The sequence below is a fragment of the Tachypleus tridentatus genome, chromosome 6 (genome assembly GCF_004210375.1).
Source record: "Tachypleus tridentatus isolate NWPU-2018 chromosome 6, ASM421037v1, whole genome shotgun sequence".
NCBI classification, from domain to species: domain Eukaryota; kingdom Metazoa; phylum Arthropoda; class Merostomata; order Xiphosura; family Limulidae; genus Tachypleus; species Tachypleus tridentatus.
The window spans coordinates 76,057,500-76,080,894 of NC_134830.1; the positions used below are offsets into that span (position 1 = coordinate 76,057,500).

The following is a 23,395-nucleotide window of genomic DNA, read 5'->3' on the forward strand; positions in this document are numbered from 1 at the left end:
GATTATCATTTCAATTCAAACTTGTAATGAAAAATGTTTAAAAATATTCATATTTTTAATGGTTATTTGTGATCGTTCTAGTATAAGAAATACAAGAATCGCATGCCAATATTTCATGATTATAAAGAAGCAGTATTTCAAAATGTCTTTAATACATTTGAAATATTACTGAAATGTGACAACCTAAAGAAATAAAATTATCCTACAAATACACGTATGTCTCTATTAAATGTGTAGTTCTTACATTATCAGTGAACATACCAGAGATTGCAATATTTGATTAATACTGCTGGTAGGGGTACTAACACCTTTATTGATAAAGAGAGAAAACGTTTCGACCTTCCTAGGTCACCTTCAGGTAAAAAAAGAGAGAGTGTGAATGTGACCGTTGCCGGACACACGTCTCAGGGACAAAAGTATAAACACGTTCGGGATTGTAGGGGGCGTTGCAGGTGGATGTTAGGTTATTAATTAGTGTAAGTATAAAGGTGTTCCTTTATATTGGTTTAATTTTGGTTTGGGTTGGTGTATAAGTAATGCTTCATTGATATTGCGTTTGTGTATATTTGTTTCCCTACTTAATATCTGGATGTTTTCTATAGTTAAGTTGTGTTTATTTGACTTGCAGTGTTCAAAAATGTGTGAAGGCGTTTTTTTTTGTGTTCTTTGAATCTAGTTTCCATCTTTCTGCTTATTTCTCCAATATAGAAGTCGTGGCAGTTGTTGCATTGTATTTTATAAATTATTTTGGTGTTGCGTTTCTCAGTGTAGTTTTTACATAGTATGGACTTTAGTTTTGTACCTGGTTTTTGAATACATTTGGTGTTTACTTGAATGTTGTGTTTTCTTATAAGTTTTTTTTCAAATGTTGATTATTTTTTCACTGATGTCGGGAACATATGGTATGCAGCAGTATAAAGTTCTTTAGTTTGTTGTATCTTGGGATTTATTGTTGTTTGTTTGTTGTTGGTCTAGGTGTGTGCGTATACTTTTTTCCACGATTTTTTGAGGAAATTTGTTAATGTTGATGAAGTGTTGATTTCATCGTCAATTGTATCCAACAGTGGAGAAAGGAAAACTAATCCCTAATTTTGTGAAGATAAAACTATCAAAGAATTCTACCCAGTGTACAAACATTATCTATAATTTAGAGAAAAAACTACTAAAAGCCACGTTAAACTCGAAATATAAAGAACTAAATGACCTGCAGAAACAAAAAATGAATTTACACTATCAACTGGCCTGTTGCATTCAACCAGACATTTATGGACTCATACAAAACAATATCAATCAACTCAATAGTAAGAACAACAAGGAAAATAAGATCCGTCAAAACAACAAACAAGATAAACTAAGGTGCCAACAAAAAAAAAAACACCAACACGACGAACCACCAATGAATCTCGTAATTAACACATCCGACCAAAAATTAAGCAACGAAGAAATACATCTACGTAACAAAGCAATCAACTTCGCGGTAACACCTAGAAATATTCCATCTATCGAAATAAAAGCCTGCATGGAAGACCCAGCTAGAAGACTGGTGATTCACGCTACACAAACTGAAAACACCAATGAAACAACGGAAGACAACTACCAGAAAGACGGCAACTTCGACAACAATATCACCGACAAACAACAACTTACCTTTCCAGGTAGAACTGAAAACATTTATTTCCCTGAAACACCTCAAAACAGTATACTAAACAACTTTTTCAAAAAACTTTCGCACAAAACTATCAACATAATTCCACATAAAAGAAATATAAAAAACAACCTCACACAAAAATATATTAATTCTATAAACAACTTCAAAGAAGACAGCAACAAACTTCTAAAAGCAGATAAAGGCAATGCTATAGTTATAATGAACACAAGTGAATACCTTCAAAAAAATGAACACCTTATCAGATACAAACAAACTTAAACTACTAAACACAGATCCAACAAAAAACAAATGAAAACTAATTAAACAAAATACTACCACAAATAAAACAAACGAACACAATCCCAGAACACATTTATCATTACCTACGAAATACCGACAACCACAACGGGGAACCCGTATCACCAGTCCTAACCAACATTTTTATGACACATATTGAATCTCAAGCGATCAGTTGAACCTTACACCCACCACTTTACTGGTACATGTATGTTGATGATACAGTTGCTGGATTCATATCGACAGAACACACTTAGTTTTTCCAATCACGTTAACTCGATACACCTCAACATTAAGTTCACCTGTGAACAGAAAACACTAACCAAATAGCATTTCTTAACCTAAATATCTCTAGAACTGATACACAATTCAAAACAGAAATCCACAGAAAATTCACCCATACTGGATTATACATTCCCTGGAACTCAGCACATGAAACAAAACAAAAACGCAACATATTAAGAAACCAAATAACCATAGCCATAAAACTATGCTCACACGATTAAATTAACAATGAAATCAACAAAATGAAGAACACTTCATCAACGTCAACACATTTCCTCAAAAAATCGTGAAAAAACTATACGCACACACATGGACCAACAAACAACAATAAATCCCAAGATTCAACAAACTACAAAACCTTATACTGCTGCATACCATATGTTCCCGACATCAGCGACAAAATAACCAACATTTGGAAAAAAAAAAAACACTTAAGAAAACACAACATTCAAGTAAACACCAAATGTATTCAAAAACTAGGTATAAAACTAAAGTCCATACTATGTAAAAACTATACTGAGAAACACAACACCAACATAATTTATAAAATACAATGCAACAACTGCTACGACTTCTATATTGGAGAAACAAGCAGAAAAATGGAAACTAGATTCAAAGAACACAAACAAACACCTTCACATGTTTTTGAACACAAAATAACTATAAAAAACACCCAGATATTAAGTAGAGAAATAAGTATAAACAAATGCAAAATCAAAGAAGCCCTACTTATACACTAACTAAAACCAAAATTAAATCAATATAAAGGAACATCTATATACCTATACTAATTAATAACCTAACATCTACCTGCAGCGCCCCTACAATCTGTACCTGTTTATACTCTCATCCTTAAGACGTGTCCGTCAACAGTCACATTCAAACTCTTTCTTTCTTAACTTGAAGGTGACCTAAGAAGGTCGAAACGTTGTTCTCTGCTTATCAATAAAAGTGTTAATACCTACACCAGCCGTTCTGAGATACATTTTTATTTCAAGTGGGTTTTTCGTCATCAAAAAATACTGCTGTTTCTTTCGAAAAGACCTCAATGAAGTGAATTAAGTGAAAGCTATCTGCTTTTAAAATCTATATATTATGATAATAACAACTATAATACATTAAATATAATAAAAATAAAACAGTGGTAAAAATGTATAAACCTTCTTCTTCGGTCTCTACTTTGTAGACAGCACTGTAGTTACTTCTTCCAATGGCATTTTCAGCAAATATGCGTAAGTTGTACACTGTCGCGGGAATAAGACCTTGTATAACTACAGATGTCTGAGAAGGAGGGGCACTCATCTCTTGCCATGTGGCTAAAGCAATGTAAAAAACATTGTTTTATTTTAAAAGAAAAAAACGTGAAAATGTGGTATTTATCAGTGATATTTGTATTCATTTTGTTTTTAAAACATTCCTATGATGAGTAATTTGTCTTTCTCTGATAAATAATTTACGCTTAGTATCCATATTTAATTGACTGTGAAATGAATGGCAATTTTGCATTCAACTCAATACTTTGTCTTATTGTTCTATTACAAGTAATTGGATATTGAGATGTTTTAATTGAAGGAATTTAAAAGTGATTGAAGTCAGAAAACGAACTGGTAAAATTTTCTTTCCTGAATATCCTCTTTCGAAATTAAATTTAAAATATGTAAGCACTTACTGCGACAAACATTTCAGACTTAAATAATATTCCATAGTCAATTTAATTTATATATATATACATATAAGCAGGCAATAATTAAATACTCAAGAATACGACTCGACCATCTGCACATAATACCATCAATGAATAATTTCGTTACATAAATAAAGGTATAGCTTGGTAAAGACAACAAAACACTAAGGGAAAGGTATGGTTATATGATATTTGTGTGTTGTCAACTTTGCTTTATGGTTCTCAAATGTGGAAAGCAAATGCTAGACACATCAAGAGACTGAAAAGCTTTTATGGGAAGTTTATGAGTAAAATCATAAAAATAAAGATGGAACCCGATATACCAAATACAAGAGTGATAAAACAAGTATGAGTGACACACGTCAAAATCATTATCAAGAAGGTGAGGGTAAAATGATTTGGTCATGTTAGGAGAATAGAAGACCATATATCTATCTTCAGCAAGATTGTAGACTGCTCTCGGAGAGGAAGGGGGTCCCACTTTATGGTGATACCAAGCCATCTGCAAAAGGTCGTTTATCATCAAAATAGATAGGTGAGAAGAGCAAAGAAATTTCTTCATAATTTGAAAGAAACATCATCGAAATGAGTGCAGCTGAACACGAAGCAGTTTTAATCCAGTGGAAATAAAGAGAGAAAAATGTAAACAACGTATTATATATTTCTATTTCAACTCATACAACACATGTGAAATTTGTAATAAACTATGACATTTCCGAATTACAATTGTCATCCATAAACAGACTCATTAGACATATGACTAGACTCTTTTTCAGTTTATGCACATTGATTCTGAAGATCTATGGTTGCTAAAGTACAATTTATCTTCCAAATTTATAGGTTTAGTATAACTATCATGTTTCGTTTCAAATACAGAGTTAGCTCGTGTTTTGTGCTGTTATAGGCCTAAGTACAATTTTACTATGTATTGGTTATGTAGTGTTTAATTACAACTAAAATTATGTGTTTAATAGTACATTCAAGTACAGTACTTATGTACACTGGATTAATCGTAAAGCTAATTTTATAGTCAGTTTTAGTACGTGTACAAGGCATACAGTGACTAATCTATTGGTAAGAGTGCTTTCAAAATTAAACCATGTGGTGGCTGGCTGTGTGCAGCATTTAGTTATAAGGAAGTCTGGAACTTGGGAACAATGGTCAGCATAACTTAAATCTGTAAACTATTCAAAATGATCTCATACATATTGGGTAGGATGAAAGATCATCAAGAAAAGTGAATACTTTTTCAATGCTCTGCAAGAGAATGGAAAGAAGATGGGGTACCTAGTTAGAAGCAGGTACTGTGCCAAGGAAGGTTCTTAGTAATAGGAGGGAATCTGTATACCTTATTAGCCAGTTTGAATCCACTTCAAAAATGGCAGCCCTATTCTAATAGAATACCCATCCGATTTGTTGTCACCAATCTACCTGGTTAAGATAGAAAGGGCGAGGAACCGGATTTTGGAACAGTGAGTAGTAAGTGTATTGCTAAAAACAATGTTATATTAAAACATTATGCACAGACAGATGCATGATACAGCAACGAAGCTCATGATCTTAGTGGAGATGGAAAAAAACAGGAAACCAAAGCCTAAACCTCAGTCAATAAATGATTTATGCATTAAAATATTCACTAAACTCTGCCAGTCTTCTATCATAATAAGTTAGTTCAATATCAGGGAGGGCCAAAGAAAGTAAATTCTGCCTTGAGAATCTTTGTGAATGTTATGTAATCAAACTCTTTCAAGACACTAAACTCTTAGGCATTGAGCTTGTCCTTAACTTAATACTTCATATCATATCCTAACCCCCAGCTGTGATAAACCATCACAATTTGGTTGAACAGTCACATCTGCTATGAGCATTAAGACGGCTTTCAATGAAACAATTACTATTGCAAGTTGCAAACCATCCAGATAGCTCACCCGAAGTAACTTACACACATCTGAAAAGCCTCCATAAAAGATAATGCATCACATTATGCTGACAACACTCCTATGTATGAGACTTCAATACCAAACATTCCACCTGGAATGCTGGTGGAAAAACTAACAGCAAAGATTTAAATTGTAATCTCTACAGTATAACCACTAACATTATATTTCCAAATTAGGTTCAATTACTAGGAATGAACATCAATGTGACAATATCTTCTGTCTAGACGTTCCTTTTACTAACCTAAAATTAAATGCAATTTCTACCTAGCATTGTGGACATGTGTGAAGTGTATGTAAAGATGAAAGACATATGAGTATAAAACAATCTAAAAAATCTGAAATTTGGTACCACTATTACTCTCAACGATCTCTCTCCATTATTAAGCAAAGTCAAGAGAGAAACATCTTGTAAAAGAGAAACTCATACTGGTAAGACGAAGTCTGATAAAATCTAGAGAGCATGAAATCATTTCCAGGTTGCGTTCATACAGGTAAGGCATGAGTTAGACCAAGAAGAGGAATCAAGTATTGTACAAAATCCATCCTGTACTCTTCATACGGATTCAGCTTTCAAACTATGAAACATGAAATGTATTATGCAGCAAGACCAATCTCACAAGCAGTTTATTCTGGCACGTTAAAACTTGTGGCTGGCACAATAACGAAATATATAGCAATATCATATATTTGCAGTGATAATTCTACACTAATACACACAGACGAAGATCACGGCTAAGACTCAATGTACAGACATATATTAACGACTGTATTAATGGTTACATCTAAGAAAGGCTCGAGATACAACAGTACCTACCTGAGCTACAACTACATATAGATATTGAAGCCATGTTTCACTTAACTCTGATGCCTGTGGCCATAAACAAATAATAATTCTCCATCATTAAAAAACTTAAGGAAGCCATCCTGCTAAACTGAGTGTCAAAGTGTTAACATAGCTATGCAAACTGGAAGAATTCCTGAAATATAAACTGATGCATTTATCAAATCATTTTTCACACAAACAATTAAAAATCATTCTCATCAACTCTTCATGCAACATGGGCCAGGTTCAAAAGAAAGCTACAGAGAGAATACTTATTTATCAGATGGAATTACTGATACCCTCAATCTTAGGTGGATATTGTGGTGGATGAAAAAAGATCAATGTTGTTTATCTTCCACTTAATACATGGATAGACTGTGAATCTTATTAGAACACTCTGGTGGTAACTTTACATCTGGAAAATTGATGCCTACAATAGAATCGATTTGTACATTCTTGCTACAAAATGCTAGAAATGGACATCGGTGTAACATGAGTAATATATATATATTACTGCACTGTCTATTACTATTATCACAAGTAGAAGTTAGCACCGCCAGATTCCACCGCCATCAATACAAGTCTGATTCAAGGATTGCCGCTCTTGCCAGTCCTTTCCAATACCTATATGTTGGATCTGGTCTGACTTAACAGCGCAACCAGATGCCATGTGATTATCTTTGATGATAACATTCTAGTGTACAAAGATGGAATCAAAAACAATGTGCAAGCACACCTAATGGCTATATGTTTCTCATGATATGTTGCTCTTAGTGATCATCGTACTTGGGGGATTAAGTCGCATGCATTAAGTGTAAAATGACGCTTAGTAAGAATTCTTTCTCTTGTCTTCAGGTCAGTTGCATTGGTTTTTCAGGGGCTTTTATATTATTTGGAAAAACTAACATGACTGGTTATTGAAGCGAATGATGATTTGGTTAATGTTAACTACAAACTGATAGTTACCAGGTATGTACCTCTATTTGTCAATGATTCTTTAATTTGTGTTTCTTTTCCAGATTTTATCTTAGTCGATAACACCGTAATCGTCCTAGTCTTTGCCATGTCTGGTCATCATGGCATGTTCTTCCATACTCGGCAGTTGCTGCTCATTTCACCTTTATTTGTTCAACAGACATGCTAATGAGGACACTTTGTCACCCTCCTTAATTCTTTGAAATCATTACCCTCCTTCTAAAAGAAATGTTGAAGTACCTGAAGTAATCTTTGACAGACAACTCAACATCACCAGTCACATTAACACAATAAATAAATACCACACAAGATTTTTTGTAATATGTTTTAAACAAGTCAAATGTATGTACAAAACTTTGTTACACTAATGTTTATCAACCTACAATCTAGGGAAGTTTCACTAACTTAACGTTTTCTGACCAACTTCTTTAAAAATCGCCCGTAGCGGCTAAACTGACAATCATTCAACCTAGATCTACCTAATTATCTCTCATTTAATTTTCTTTCTTGATTTCTTCTCTGTATCTGCACATATTTATAACACGTGACAGAAAAAATCTAGAAATATATAGCCCTTTTGTAGCAATAATATCACTTATAAAAAGAACTTTAAATCTTCGAGTAAAATGACGTCAAAAATATTAATAAAGCTTTGCACAGCAATTGAACTGCATACAGAAGGAATAACTCGTACCGAGCTACAAAATGAAATCCGTCACAACTATCGCTTTTAAAATAATTTTAGCATTCTTATTACGAAAACTGATTAATTATTAAATACTAAACCACCAAATAGACTAAATAACAACCGTTAAACTAAACAGTCTTGTATGTCCCACAGGGATATTCAAATTATCCCACAGACATCCAAGTAGGGGACCACCTAAAAATTATTACAGAACACAGAGGTTGACGGATAGGTGCTATATAGCCATAACTCAGATTATTGGTAATCACTGAGTTTAGGTATTCTTATGTAAAATAAACATCTCGCGTCATCGTGTAAATCATCCGCGACACAAAAAGCGGAGATTGACAGAGAATGAAACATAAAAGTTCTGCCAGCAATTACTTGAAGACCATGAAGTTTTTCACTACCAGGAAAAATAGAGTTTATTTAGTGTTATTATAAAAAACAGAACTATCTTACCAGACTTTTCTGAACTATACTGTACACTGTATTGAGTGATGGCACTATGCCCATCAAACGGTTTTTTCCAAGTCACAGTTAAACTTCTTCCAGTTTTACTCTTAATTCGTAAATCAAATGGTGGAGTCGGCACTTCTGTAAAGACGATTTTTTTTATTAAAATATACGAAGCTAATTATTATACATTAAACATTAGAAACTCGTCATTTCGTTCTACTTAGTGTAGAATAATTTCTTTAAAAATTATATTTTAGAAACATGTTAAATATAACAAATAATAACTTAATAAAGATTTTCTTTTCATATTCGATATTAGGTTTTCACCCCTGTGTGTATATATGTCAACAAGATTTATCGAAAATGGATGAATGGATGTTGATTTGTTTTGAATTTCGCAAAAAAGTTCACGAGAGTTTTCTGCATTAGCCGTACCTAATTTAGTAGTACTTGTCCTCTTCTTTTACCATCATTTTTTTAATTATCACGTTATGACGCCCCATACCTGAAAGTGAAGCCTGTTTGGTAGAACTGGAATCCGAACCCACGGCCCTTAGATTGAAAATCGAGTGCCCTAGCTATGCTTGGCCAGCTGAATAAATTTAAATTACGAACTAATAACGAACATACGGACACATTTTCGTGTTATTTGATGGCTGAATATAATCAACGTTGTGTGACGGAGGTGTGGGGTTTAGTGAGTACTCTTCAAGTTGAATACATTTTTATTAGAGCTGTATTTATTACTCAGTAAATAAACGTAGAAAAGGGGTTTCAGAAAAGTTGTGTGATGGAAATAATGGGGTGAAACCCTTGATTCGTCATCAATCATGATTTTTTTAAACTAAACTATAACTTTATTCTTTTCTAAATAGAAACTTTCTGGTTGTGTAAAAAACACGAAAGCCTAATATTTCTCAAGTGTAGATTAAAACACGATTCAGTTATTTTTAACCTAATTACTATTTGAAATACAATACGATAAGTATATATAACTAAATAAGCGAACAAACTGTGTTTGACGACTGAAAGTGGAAACAAGAATAGACTAAGTTAACTCACCTTGTACTATAATTTGGTATTTTCCTGTTGAATTTCCATACTCATTAGAAGCGAGACAAAAGAATAATCCAGTATCGTTTTTAATCACCTTGGAAATGTAAAGCACCGATTCAACCATCGAATGTTTTGTTCTTTCTTCAAAAACATACCTAAAACATAGTAATTCACAAGTGTATTATTTCAACTGAAACAATTTCTTTTAATAAATGTTAAATGCCTACTAGTTTAATTACAAAATGAGTACTCGTTTATAAATTACAGTGGTTCAATTTGTACTTTTAATGTTTATCACTCACATTAGATGGTTATAAGTTCGTCTCTTCTTGTTTTGTTTTTATAATACTTTTGTTTGTGTGTGGTGCAACACCCCAAATGATAAAACTTAATATTTATCGATAATATTTTAATAGATGGAAAAGATGAGAAAGCTGTAATAATTTTAAGATTAACCTGATAGGCTGGAACAAGTGTATTTTAATATATTATATAAATTGACTAACGCCTTTCAAGAACTTTATTCTAACATTTTTAAGGGAAGGGAAGTTTGATAAAATGCTATGGTAATTTAATAATGTAATAGGTGTATGCGTTGATAGTTAGATTTACCATTTAACAAGTTTTTTTATTGCACTTCTTACCTTCCATCAGAAGAACTTGAGACATCATGGTTGTCTTTAAACCATTTTATTTTTATGGGTAATTCTCCATTAGCCTCACAATGAATCTCCAAAGTATCGTCCAGTACTGCTGTATGAACTTGGTGTTGAACATGAACACCAGGAGGCACTTGAGGTATGAGGGAGAGAAAAATAACAACAACGTGTAACTTAGTTTCATAAAAGTATATTACTGCTACCATTATTTCATATTGTAATTAAACACGCTTATCAGTATGATACATTCATCCAAGTATTAAGTATAAATTTATACATAGCATTTACATACAATATTTTTGGACATTTCTGAAACAAAAAATGTCATCCTTCAGTATTTACACAAACAAACAGGGCCATCCAATGGATAAAAGAGTTAAATATATTTTTCTGTTTCTGGGTTCATTATTTGTGTTTATTACGTGCTTGTACTAGATTGTTAGAGTAATAAATACCCTGGGGATAATAGCTACATCATTGCGTCTCATAGAATCGAGACATACACTCTCGAAAAAATAGTTGCTAACGTTCAACATTAAATTCTAAATATATGTTTTCCATTTCACTGTTATTGTCCTGTTTCGTTTAAAGTCTAACCACACATGATGTCATTATCTCTGCTCGAGATTTTGTCAGTTTTGTTTAATGATGAAAGCAATTTATTTTCAAACGTCAATAATCTATAAATCATTTTTTTTAAAATACTCATGCGCCCCTAATGTTAACCTTCTTTCGAACATGATAGATCCTTACAGGAGACAATGTCTAGAAATGAAATATATCATAGATGGTTAGTGTTATGTGTATACATTTTTAGTTTTTAGTACTTTGGAATCTCGATACATCTTTAATGGGCATAACGTCCATGTATGTTGGATGTCTGTTAGAAATAGCTTATGTTTCATATTTTGGATATAGAAAAAAAAACAGTTTTGTGACCTCAGGTACTTCTCAAACAAGAATTATGCGGTACTTCTATGGTATGAATACCTTGAAAATATCTACACTTGTACTTAAAGCACACCGGTTAATTTTTCTATTTCAGTGAACTGGAGAATGACCCAGGTCTGTAATTATTGTTATTGATTGTTTTTTTATATTAATAAATGCAATAGTTAAATATTTTCTCATTCTCATATGCGTCGTCGCATTAAAATATTGATTTAAAATATTTGAGCAACGAAACTCGTAAAGAATGTCGAATAAAAACTAGAATAGAATAATGTTTTATTTTTAACAGCAAAATTACTTTTCCAGTCCTAATTATCTTGTCTTTATACAAAAAAAAATCATCCAGAACCCTACTAAAGCCTCAGGACGAGTTGATGATGCGCTCATTAAAGATTGACCAACATATTCTAATCTCAAAGATATAAGTAATTCGTGATGAAAAAAAAAACAACACTTGAAGTAAAAATATATCTCAGGACGGCTAGTATGAGTATTAAAACTTTAATTTAGATTTAAGTTTAACCTTATGCGTAGAGATACAAACTTATACGTATAGATAACAGGTGTATATCTTTAATTACTAAATTGAAGGGGTATTTTGGAGATTAGAGTGCTAGTTACATTCTACTTATCCACAGACGCATGTTTACTAACATAGGGTTTAATATCATTCCTACCTTTCTCTCATAAATTATATTTCTTAGGTGGGGCAGTAACTATTTTTGTTTTCAAACAATGTTTTACTTGGATGTATAAACAAATATGTTAATTTTCAACACATGTCACACTGGTCTTAACTGTTCAAAATGTGTCTTTTTAAAGCAAATATAATGAAACGACAAACTACATTTTGAACATAATTAAAATTTCATTATATTAAGAAATTCTTAATTTAGTACCTGTTTGAAGAAACAGAAGTAAACATCTGTTAATTAGCTCAAAATATGTAAATTTGGATTAAGAAAGAGAATGTCGTTCGAACGAGGTGTGTGTCTGCAATATATTATTTTACTGATGTATACCACAACGTGTAATAAAATGTAGTTTGTCATTGAGAACACCTTCCAAACTTAGGAGCATAAAATGAACATCTTTTCACAGAACATTTATTAGCCTCTATATCACATATACAGAAAAATTTGATCCAGTTTTCTAAATAGATATTCTGCACATTTTTCTAAACTCGTAGTGGATAGTTTAAAAACTGTAATTTTGACATATTCCATCTAAAAATAAAGTGTAAATTTGTAAATGTGTTTTTAAGCAATATGTTCATACATTATTTACTGTGTTTAACTACATGTCAGTTTCATTACTGGAAATTTAGAAAATTACCATGAACTGTAAGAGTGAAGAGTTTCCTAAGATCCGGACCAACGTTGTTACTGGCTTGACACAAGTAAAACCCTTCGTTTTCTTTGGCTACATCTCTAATAATAAGAGTACCATTATCAAATATGACGTAATGTTGACTGTTGTAGAGAGGAACGAAGTTTTTGGTAGTGCCATCTGATAAAGTAAAGAAATGTATATGAATCAAATTTAAAAATCAGAGTTCAAATATCAGTTTTCAATGCATTTAGTCAATTATTTAGCTAATCTTTATTAGGCTATCTGTTTTCCAAAGTTTCTACGAATAATGTTTTTTAATCAAGCATTTAGTTTTCTGTGACATTTGAAAAATATTTCGACAAAGTCCATTTTCAAAATAACCAGGAGTTGACCATATCCACATTAACTTTGATGAAACTTGAGGTATTGCTCGAAAGGTTTCCATTGCTAGTATACCATTAGTTTTATAGTCATATACAATGCTTTTCAAAGTTATTTCGTTACTAGTCTTGGTGATACACTAATGGAGTACACATGGGAAAAAGTATCATAAATACTTCATAAAAGAAGCAACAATTGTTTGAAAAAAGCGAATTTTCTGTGCACACTCTAAATAGATGATTAAACGTTTAAAAATATGGGAAAGCCATATCAGAGCATTCAAAAATAAGTAGTAAGAATAAATAAATGAATTATTAGATGTTTCCACAATATATTGCTCTCAGTCGTCCCATTTTGTGAAAACAGGTGTCAACTTATTTCACTCCTAAGAAACTGCTTACTAGAATCGTCTTTTTTTTCCTTCGTTCAATTTAGTCATAGCAAATCTAAATTGCACAAGTAGTAGTTTGACAATTTTAAAACTGATTAATTATTTATTATTGCCTGTATCAACAAAATATCAAATATGTTAAATCAAAAATAAATTACATAGATAGGAACAAATTAAAAACAAATAATAGTTTAATCATGCATCACCAAATATTGTAAAGATAAATAATGATTCTTATGTTGCAGTGATATGTCTACGGACTCGCACCTCTAGAAACCGAATGTTGGTACCCGTGGTAGGCAGAGCACAAATAGCCCATTGTGTAGTTTTATGATCAATTACATACAGACAGTTTGACATGTTATTCAATATTTCAAAAATTTGGTTTGGATTCGTAAATAAAGGTCACGATAAAAGATTCGGTCACATTTGTTCAGTAATTAACAATTCATTTATATCTTGTTATTGTCCCCTTTATACAGTCGATTCACTTTAATACTGCTTTTTTTTTATGACAGTGAAACTATTCAGTTGTATTCTACATATATACAAAATACAGCCAGTCTACAAACCTACATCAAATGTACATCGTACGTTAAACTACTTTATTTAAGACATTTCTACACATTAGATAACGTGATGTATTTATATACACTACAAAGAAATTCCACATAAAGAAAAAAAAATTAGGAATAGTATACATTTGCTACAGAATTTTCAAAAAAGGATTAGTGATTGGGGTAGGAATTTTCACTAAACTGCCTGAAATAAGTATGATTCACCCCATTCGTGTACCTTTCTTGTTTGTGTTTTGCTTTTTCTACCTGAATAATAAATATATTCGTTGATGGTATAATCAAAAAACCCCTCGTATTATATATATATATATTTTAGTTATATATCATATATGTCGATGACAATCTATGCAGTCGTATCCAGAAAATGATAAATTGATCAGCCAAAAATAAGGACGATCACGATATGATACTTTCTCATCTCTCTTCTGGAAAGTTTCAGAAAAAGTTTATTTATACTATTGGATTTATGTTTCATAATATTTGGATTTAATGACAAAACAGATGAATGAAGGAGAATTGGAAACTGTTCATAACAAAAAAAACAATAAAACAAAAAGATTAACAGGTAGAGAACGTTACAAATTACAAGATGTTTACTAGAAGGTAGCTTCATATTCACATGATCCACGAGGCTGAGCATGAACTAGTGGTTAGATTTTTGAAATATAAATTTGGGATTCATGGTTCGCGTCCCATCATCACAAGATCACGCTCGGCACTTTTCTAGTGTATATTCATATTTATATTTATGGCAAATCTACTAAGTTTATCTCTGGCCATCCTTTCAAACAACTCACCAGAGAGAAAGCAAGCAGCACACTAACATCCACCATTCTTACTAAATTCTTCACTCTCACTCTTATAATGCACCCATAGCTCAAAGTGCTGGTAATATTCCATGGGATCGAACGAATTCAAACTTCGCAGGCTAGGTCCGAAACTTATAGTCTTACCAATGAACAAATCCGCACCATATTTTATGAGTGACGATCACAACCCACTTTTCGTCTGGAGTAGCCTAAGTATTGACAGATGATATTGGTTAACTTCCTTCTTTTAGTCTATTAATTTAAAACTGAGAAAAGTTAGGCGCCTATAACCCTTTTTTGAATATCCGGAAAAAACACCCGTTGCCAACAGAAAACGAAATTTCAGATTATAAACAAAGTACTAACAAATTTTGATTCTAAGTTTCTTGTAATCCTGCTAATAAATTTTCGGCTAAGTAAAAATACTCCTTTTTTAATGTGTTAAAATGTTTAAATACGTTCTGTATATACCTTTTAATATTATATCCTGCTGTTTTTACTTTAGAGTGCTTCATAACGGTTTGTTTGTTTGTTTGGGAATTTCACACAAAGCTACTCGAGGGCTATCTGTGCTAGCCGTCCCTAATTTAGCAGTGTAAGACTAGAGGGAAGGCAGCTAGTCATCACCACCCACCGCCAACTCTTGGGCTACTCTTTTACCAACGAATAGTGGGATTGACCGTCACACTATACACCCCCACGACTGGGAGGGCGAGTATGTTTAGCGCGACGCGGGCGCGAACCCGCGACCCGCTTCATAACGGATTTGCACTGTTTCTTACGACAAATAGATAAATAGACAAAATGGCTTTTACAAAAAAAAAAATCAACCAAAAGGAAAGTATTTTCTCGAATTACTGATTAGTTATATAGTTCACAAAGTATGCTATAACATTAGTAGAAGCCAAGGCAATTAAAAGTAATTTAATCAAGCAGACTAAATAAAAAGCTAGATAAATTGTTTTGTGCTCAGGAAATAATGCATTAGTCATTATTAAATTAATGCTTTTAGTTCATTATATAAGGTTGTTAAAGTTATTTATAAAACTTCTTAGAATAATACCTGAAGCTTTCATCCAAGTTATTCGAGGCGAAGGATATCCTTGGACAACAGAATCAATATTAACAGACTGACCTTGGATTACAGAAGAGTTGCTGGGTTCCACAACCCAGCGAGGTGGCACTATTTATAAAAATAAAAAATCGCATATAAAATCTCTCGTTTATTTAAAAACAAATCACACCTTTCTCTCAAATCCCAATGTGTATTTAAAACAAAGAAAAAATGTGGCTTATGTAATTAAAATATTATTAAACATATCATATGATCCACATAATTCTAAACAAGTAAATCTATGCTGTTGTAATATAAATAAAACACTAATTATTGGCTGTTCACGACAATCCAAGTAATATCTGAAAAATCCCACTTTACTAGCTTAATTAACTTGACTTAGGGGGAAAAAAAAAGTATGTTGTAGGTTAAGCCACCGAAGACTACAAGATGTTAACTACAAAAATATATTATAATATATACTGCTGTTGGTATAACGAATCGGGTAATGCCTTTAATTAGGTATCTCTAACTAAACAGTAAAGCTCTAAACGAAAAAGTTCTAAATCGAAGAGAAATCCGAGACAGGCTTTTGTTCTTAATCCAAACCGCTAACTCGTACGAATATAACGCATGTGAATAAACAAATCTACAACGAAAACTACAGAGCTCTCGTTACTTTTAAGAAAAATACCCGAAATTGTCTTAACATATCTTCTCAAAATAATAAATAATGAAAGTTTATTTGATTAATGCATTTATTTACATTGTACATGCGGGGCAAAATCTATTCTATGCGTAAAATGAACTAACAAAGCTAGCTAACTAGTTGTTTAAACGGTTCGAACTTGTCTACGTGCATATTGTCTATTTGAACAAATAATGTTAAAAAAGTGTTTCAGTCATAACAAAAACATATCTTGAGCTAGGCTCATACGCGTTACTATTTATTATCGATGTGCCCTACTAAACACTTCTAGAAATGGTGTTATTAGACAAGGTGTTCCTTATGATGTGCATTCCATCGGCACAAAGGGATGTCTACGAAATTACAACGCAGATAGAGCACAGATAGCCCATTGTGTAGTTTTGTGCTTAATTATAAATAATCAAACAATTCTTATGATGAATTTCTTTTACTACAATGAAAATAATTTGGAGTTTGATGAAACTTTGTAACGAAACGCATTTGTTGGATATTGTAAAACTAACTATGTACCATTTTAGTTGGTAAGAAACAAAGTAAATAAAAGGTTGAATGTTATATAACAGCCAGAGAGCTAATCTCTGGGTAAATTGATTATATATTTTCAGGTCGGAAAAGTAAACATACTTGATTTTAGTAATTAAAAGATATGAAAGCATAATTAGTAACCACGTAACGAGAATATAGTGTTTTAAAGCGAAGTGCCCTTTTTGTTTCTACTAAAATTCTGTTTGCTAATAAAAACTAAAATTGTGTAAATTATTATAATAACTATAGAAAAACCTGACTGCAAACGATGGACTTTATTTGTTCAGTATACTTTGTTTATACACCACAAAACAATAACTAACACCCTTAAGCTAGATTAGATGGAAACTTAACGTAAAATGATATCGTTATTTAGTCGTCTTATTAAGATAAATTTTCAGTTCTCATATTCATTACGATTCCTTAATTAATGTTATCTCGAAGTCAAGATTCGGTAACTGGTGTTTAAAATAAGATAAACGAGATTATTTCATACAACACTACTATATGTTGTGAAAGCTTGATTTTCAGTTATTTAATTTATCTGTTTAGTATTTTATAAATTAAATTAACACAAAGTTTTGTCAGATGTTTAAGTATGTTGAGTACGTTCTTATCAAACTGTTACTTTAATTTCGGTAAAATCTGGTCAAGATTAAAAATTTGATTACCAAGTTTACTACTCGAACAGTTTTAACTGTTTGTTCATAGCGAGTTTGAATCTGTAGTTTTAATACTAGTTAACAATAAAAGAAAAGTTTTCTAAGATCCATAAGCCTGATTCATGCAACATGTTTTTTGTTTGTTTTCATTCGATGACGACTTATTCATATATTGATTCACTTTATATAATATTGCAAAACTAGTTTCTCTCACAGGCTTTTAAAAAATCCTTGAAGAAGCTATGTCCTCTTTTTTAAATAAATGTACCATATTTTTTATTATAGGTTTTGAAATCTTTTTTAATTCCAAACTTCGTTTTCCTTCGTATACATCGTTATATTTTGGTAAGACGATATGGAAATATTTGTACATGCCTGTGAAAAACGACAATTTAAACAACATCGGCGCGTGTTTCTTTACTGAATATTAGCTCAAACATGTTCAAAAGTTCTGCGTTTTAAACTAACCAATTGAAACTCGAAAATTCCTCTTTCAGAAGAAATTCTTGGATCAAGACTGAAATACCGACAGAACAGACGGTTTACCGAAAAATCAACGTTTACACTATTAACCTTCGTAGCATTGTCAGCCGGTTTTAACACTTCCATCTGTTGAACAGTTTTGACCCAACACAATAACAAAAAAATCGCCCGACTTCAACATGTCCAAAATATGAAGCTAAGCGGATCAACTAACAATTTCTCTGTCAATTTTGATCCTGACAATTTGATTATCAACCTGAGCAATCTTACACTAAATAGTGAGTGTAAATCTTCCCTAGCTAAAGGTGTCTTTAATTTCTTTCTTCCTCTACATAAACTTACAATTTTGCTAATTTTATCTTTAATATTCGCTGTAACGAAACATGAAAGACCTCCCTACATAGTATAAAGGAAATTTTAATTAATCTTGTAATTATTTCATCATGATAGTAAAAAAAAAAAAAATTATAGTTTTCATAATCCTAATACTAAAAAATATCCTAACCCTCTAAACCCCAATGAAGTCACAACATCAAAAGAACTTTCACTAAATAAAAATATTCATGACACACGTCCCCTTAAAGTCAGTGTCTTTGTTATCCATAACAAAACGACTAGTAAAGTAAAATGCGGTCTATTATTGAAGACTCTACTAAACAACGTAGAAACAAAATCCAAATATTTCTTGAAAAAGTTTTAGAGTATAATTTCTAGGCTAAATAATAATGCAAATAGAATGTATTAATATACAAAAAATGAAATCTCACCATCGATGTTAAGATAAGAACTGTGACTGCTACTACCTCCGGAATTAGAAATAGTACATGTGTAATTTCCAGCATGGTGAGCCTTTACACTCGACATAGCAAGCAAAACAAAACGTTCGTGAACTTGTAGTGTAACTCCTGATTCTGGTGACAAGGGGCGTCCGTCTTTTGATAACTTAATAAGAAAAGGTGGATCTCCATCATTGACACCACATGTAATGACAACTCCAGTTCCTTCTCGAACACGATTTGGAAAATCAAAAGGTATTATTTTTGGTGGTGCTAAACATAGGAAAAAGTTAAAAAGAGAAATTAACAAGTTTTTATTTTTTGTATATTCATTCTCTTTTTTTAGAATTTGAAAATATTATCAGTATATATTTGTAAACAAGTAAACATATAAATTATAATTGTTTTCAATAGCTATTCGGTTTTACTCTTTGAACAAGCTCGTGGACAACAATTTATCACATAATTCCGTTTCTGTTTAAAAATTAAAATTTGTTGTTTTTCTCAGCAGAAAGCCAAGCAGGAGTTTGTAACGGCTTTATGACAGCTGGCAGTACTGTATTTATCAATTATCTTATAAAATATAAGCGATTAAAATGAGAATTTAAACTTTTCTTTCCAAGTCACTATATCTTAATATTTTATGTAGAATACAATTTCTGGACAACTTAGAAGTAATCATATGTTCTTGTATTTAAATATTACGGATCACTTGAAAGCTAGCATAAATGAACAATAAAAATATTCTAGTCTTTTGAGTCCTGTTCTATTCCTACTCATTAGCTTTGAAAAAATAAGCATCTGTTACATTATAGAAGCCTTTGGAAGAGATAAACATTAGTTATCGAAAAATATTAGCAAATGAAAAGCGAATAAGCTCAAAATGTTTTAGCCATCTCCAACATATCGTCCTTCTAAATAGTCTTTGTTTCTATAGCCAAAAGCAACCGCTTCGAAATAAAATTCGTTCACATTTCATGTTTATCTCCACATTATTACACATCCATTATTAACTTGAGCTTAGCCAGCAAAATCTGCAAGTTTTCATAAACGAAGGGCATGTGCTATAAAACTGACATTTAATTAAAGACTACTTATGGATCCATCCGAAAAGGCTAAGATTTTCGCTTCTAAAATTACCTTTAATTAATTCTGCAGGCGCTAGGAAGATATTTAAGTAGATTATAAAGATTTACTGCTCTACAGACTTTACACGGCTTGAGAGTAAAGGAAAATAAGCCTAAAATTGTTAAATGTATTACACCACATATCCGTGATGAAATTCAGAAATGAAGTTTGATCCACTCACTGAAGTCGCTCACAGCTTACGAAAAATTTGTTCGATGGAAGGTAGTAAACCGTAAACATTTAGCTTTCTCGGTTTGGTAATTTTCATTTTATGTTTTTGAAAAAATAAACACTTTAAAATGCTAATAAACTCGACCACAATATTTTAAACAGTTTCTTAACTACACAGAAAGAGAGAAACTATGAAGATAGTAATATTCGAATATGTTAGAGTATCGTATGCATTTTTCCAGTTTTGCGCTATTACTATATAAAAGTGGTAGTAAGAATGGTTATAGAAAATAACATTGTTCCTTTCAAGGTTCAAGTGTTATTTCTAGGCACAAGATGAGTGCTGCTTTTGTAATAATGTGTATACATAAATGTTTTCACACAGAATGTAATTATTATCGGCAAACATGTAAATATAAGTACCTACAATACAACAATTTTACTGAAAAAATGAGTCATTAAACGTCCCGGCATGGCCAGGTGGTTAAGGCGCTCGACTCGTAATCTGAGGATCACGGGTTCGAATCTCCGTTGCATCAAACGTGCTCGCCCTTTCAGCCATGGGGACTTTATTTGGTTATGATCAATTCCACTATTCTTTGGTAAAAGAGTAGCCCAAGAATTGACGATGAATGGTGATGACTAGCTGCTTTTCCTCTAGTCTTAAACTTCTAAATTAGGGACGGCTAGCGCAGATAGTCCACGTGTACATTTGCGCAAAATTCAAAAACAAACAATAAGTGACTTAAACATAACATTTTTGAGTCAAACAATTTATCTTAAAATCCCATCAAGTACCTTTTGTCTATTATTGCAACACAAATGATGCAAGAACAGTATTTATCAAAATTAATTAAGTAATACGCACATCTCTATAATAATGTGTTTACATGCAATGTACTTATTCACCAGCTACGTCTACATGCTACATTTCCCCACTGATTTGAGGAAGTATCATGCCATTAAGTGACTTAACGTACTCTGTGTTTAATATATATATCACTTACAGTATGTTCAATACCAAATTGTAATTAATTTCACTTTTCAGTAACCAAGAGAAGCTTCTTAAATAAAACTCATATATACTTTAAGCATTTACGAAATTATGTTACAATAGTGTTTCAGTGTGTCACTTTATGATTATTTCTTTTTGTGAATTTCGCGCAAAGCTACACTAGGGAGATTTGCGATAACAGTCCCTAATTTAGAGTGAAATATTAGATTGAGGCAGCTACTCATCACCACTAACCGACAACTCTTGGGCTAGTCTTTTGCCAACGAATAGTGGGATTGGCAGTCACCTTATAAAATCCTTACGACTGAGAGGACGAGCATGTTTGATGGGACGGGGATTCGAGCTAAGGACCCTCATATTGCAAATTGAACGTTCTAACCACTCAACCATGCCAGTCTATCACCTTTTGCTGATGAATTTAAATATATTGATAGATTTTGGCCTATAGTTTTTCAGACAACTTAAGTTTAGTTTAAACGGTATAAACATAAAACAAGTAGTTAATAACAATATACAACTGACTTACTTGTCACCTTAATGGTTACGTCTTCATGATCCCTGTCTCCATCCTCACTTATTGCAATACAAGTGTATGTTCCTTGGTCTGAGTCACGCGCTACCTCTCGTACGATAATGGAACCATTCGAAAATACTTGTTGTCGGTGGTTGATAGGAAGCTGAAAGCCATCTGAAGACATGAACACGAATTTAAAAAAAAAACACTTTATGAAATAGTGTAATATGTCCAAATGACCATTTTATTTTACGACCTGATTATACAAGATTCGAAAAACGTCAAGTAATTTTCTGTAATCTGTGTGAGAGTAAGTTACTATTTACGTCGACTATCATTTCATGTTTCAAGCTTATGTTACTTAATACACCGCTTTTTTAAAGTCATTACACTGTACTAGTATAGAAGATATGTAAGATTTTTTAAATGGATCATTGAGTAAAAGGAATACGTTAGCTAAAAATCAGAGACGTCTCCAGGTAGGCTAATAGAAAGTCTACAGATTTGCAACACTCGCATGAGAGGTTAGATTCCCCCTAGGTGAAGATAGCAGTTTGCCCAATGTAACTTTGCTTTGAAAAACACACACTCACACAAATAAGAAGTTTGTATGATATGCAGAATAACGTATATTATTATGCATCAAAGTTACTTCTAACTGTGCACTTCAGCGCATGATAATATATTTATTGCCACTCTGATATTTAGCAGATAGGAGTAACTATACACAGAGGCTCATATGTATCAGAATTTGAGTAACAATCTGTATCTTAAATATTTATCAATTTGAACTAACGCTTTCCTGAGATGTAACATCCTCTTCTGATGAATAATAAATTTAAGAGTAGTTGAGGCGTGTGTCTTCTACAAAATTTAACTAGAGGTTCAATTAGTTAGTAGATAATTTTGTTTGTGAGCTTATGCAGTAGTTTTTATAATGAACTGTGGTGTAGGATGTGCTGATGTTTTGTGCAATGTGTTTATATTTGATGTACAAATTTTGACATTTTTTAAGAGTCATCTAAATATCGCACTGACACACGATAGTTAAGATGCATTTTTCAATAATGTTCTTAAAGTCTAGCTGAAAGCAAAAGCACTGGTCCTGGTAAGGGGATTGAGAAAGGTCAGATATCTTGAACTTTCAGCAGTGGGGGATGGTATATGTATCTACCTGCTTCCTCAATTTAAAGACTTATTAAACTTGTATATATATGTATTCCACAGTCTTTGTTTTCTTCTTTTTGTGAGTATTGCTTTGAGCCGCAATGAGCCTCAACCCTCCGTATCGGAAATTAAATCTATTGGTAATAATAAACATGACCTGCTCGATATTGCTTCCGACTTCACAGTCGTCTCGTGACGGTTTCCAATACTGTGTCCCAAATATTCGTGAAGTGTA

General features: G+C 32.2%; 1 protein-coding gene across 10 annotated transcripts in view; it reads right to left on the reverse strand.

Moving 5' to 3' along the window:
* LOC143252838 (cell adhesion molecule Dscam1-like) overlaps nucleotides 1–23,395 on the reverse strand; it is a 240,897-nt gene that overhangs the window by 26,641 nt on the left and 190,861 nt on the right. For all 10 annotated transcript variants that reach the window (XM_076505600.1, XM_076505598.1, XM_076505599.1 and 7 more), the window contains 8 exons: nucleotides 22,006–22,167; nucleotides 19,157–19,438; nucleotides 16,020–16,139; nucleotides 12,801–12,974; nucleotides 10,500–10,647; nucleotides 9,862–10,010; nucleotides 8,803–8,937; nucleotides 3,391–3,546 (listed from right to left, as the gene is read on the reverse strand). In XM_076505600.1, the coding sequence (XP_076361715.1) occupies nucleotides 3,391–3,546; nucleotides 8,803–8,937; nucleotides 9,862–10,010; nucleotides 10,500–10,647; nucleotides 12,801–12,974; nucleotides 16,020–16,139; nucleotides 19,157–19,438; nucleotides 22,006–22,167 (1,326 nt within the window). The remainder of the gene's footprint in view (nucleotides 1–3,390; nucleotides 3,547–8,802; nucleotides 8,938–9,861; nucleotides 10,011–10,499; nucleotides 10,648–12,800; nucleotides 12,975–16,019; nucleotides 16,140–19,156; nucleotides 19,439–22,005; nucleotides 22,168–23,395) is intronic.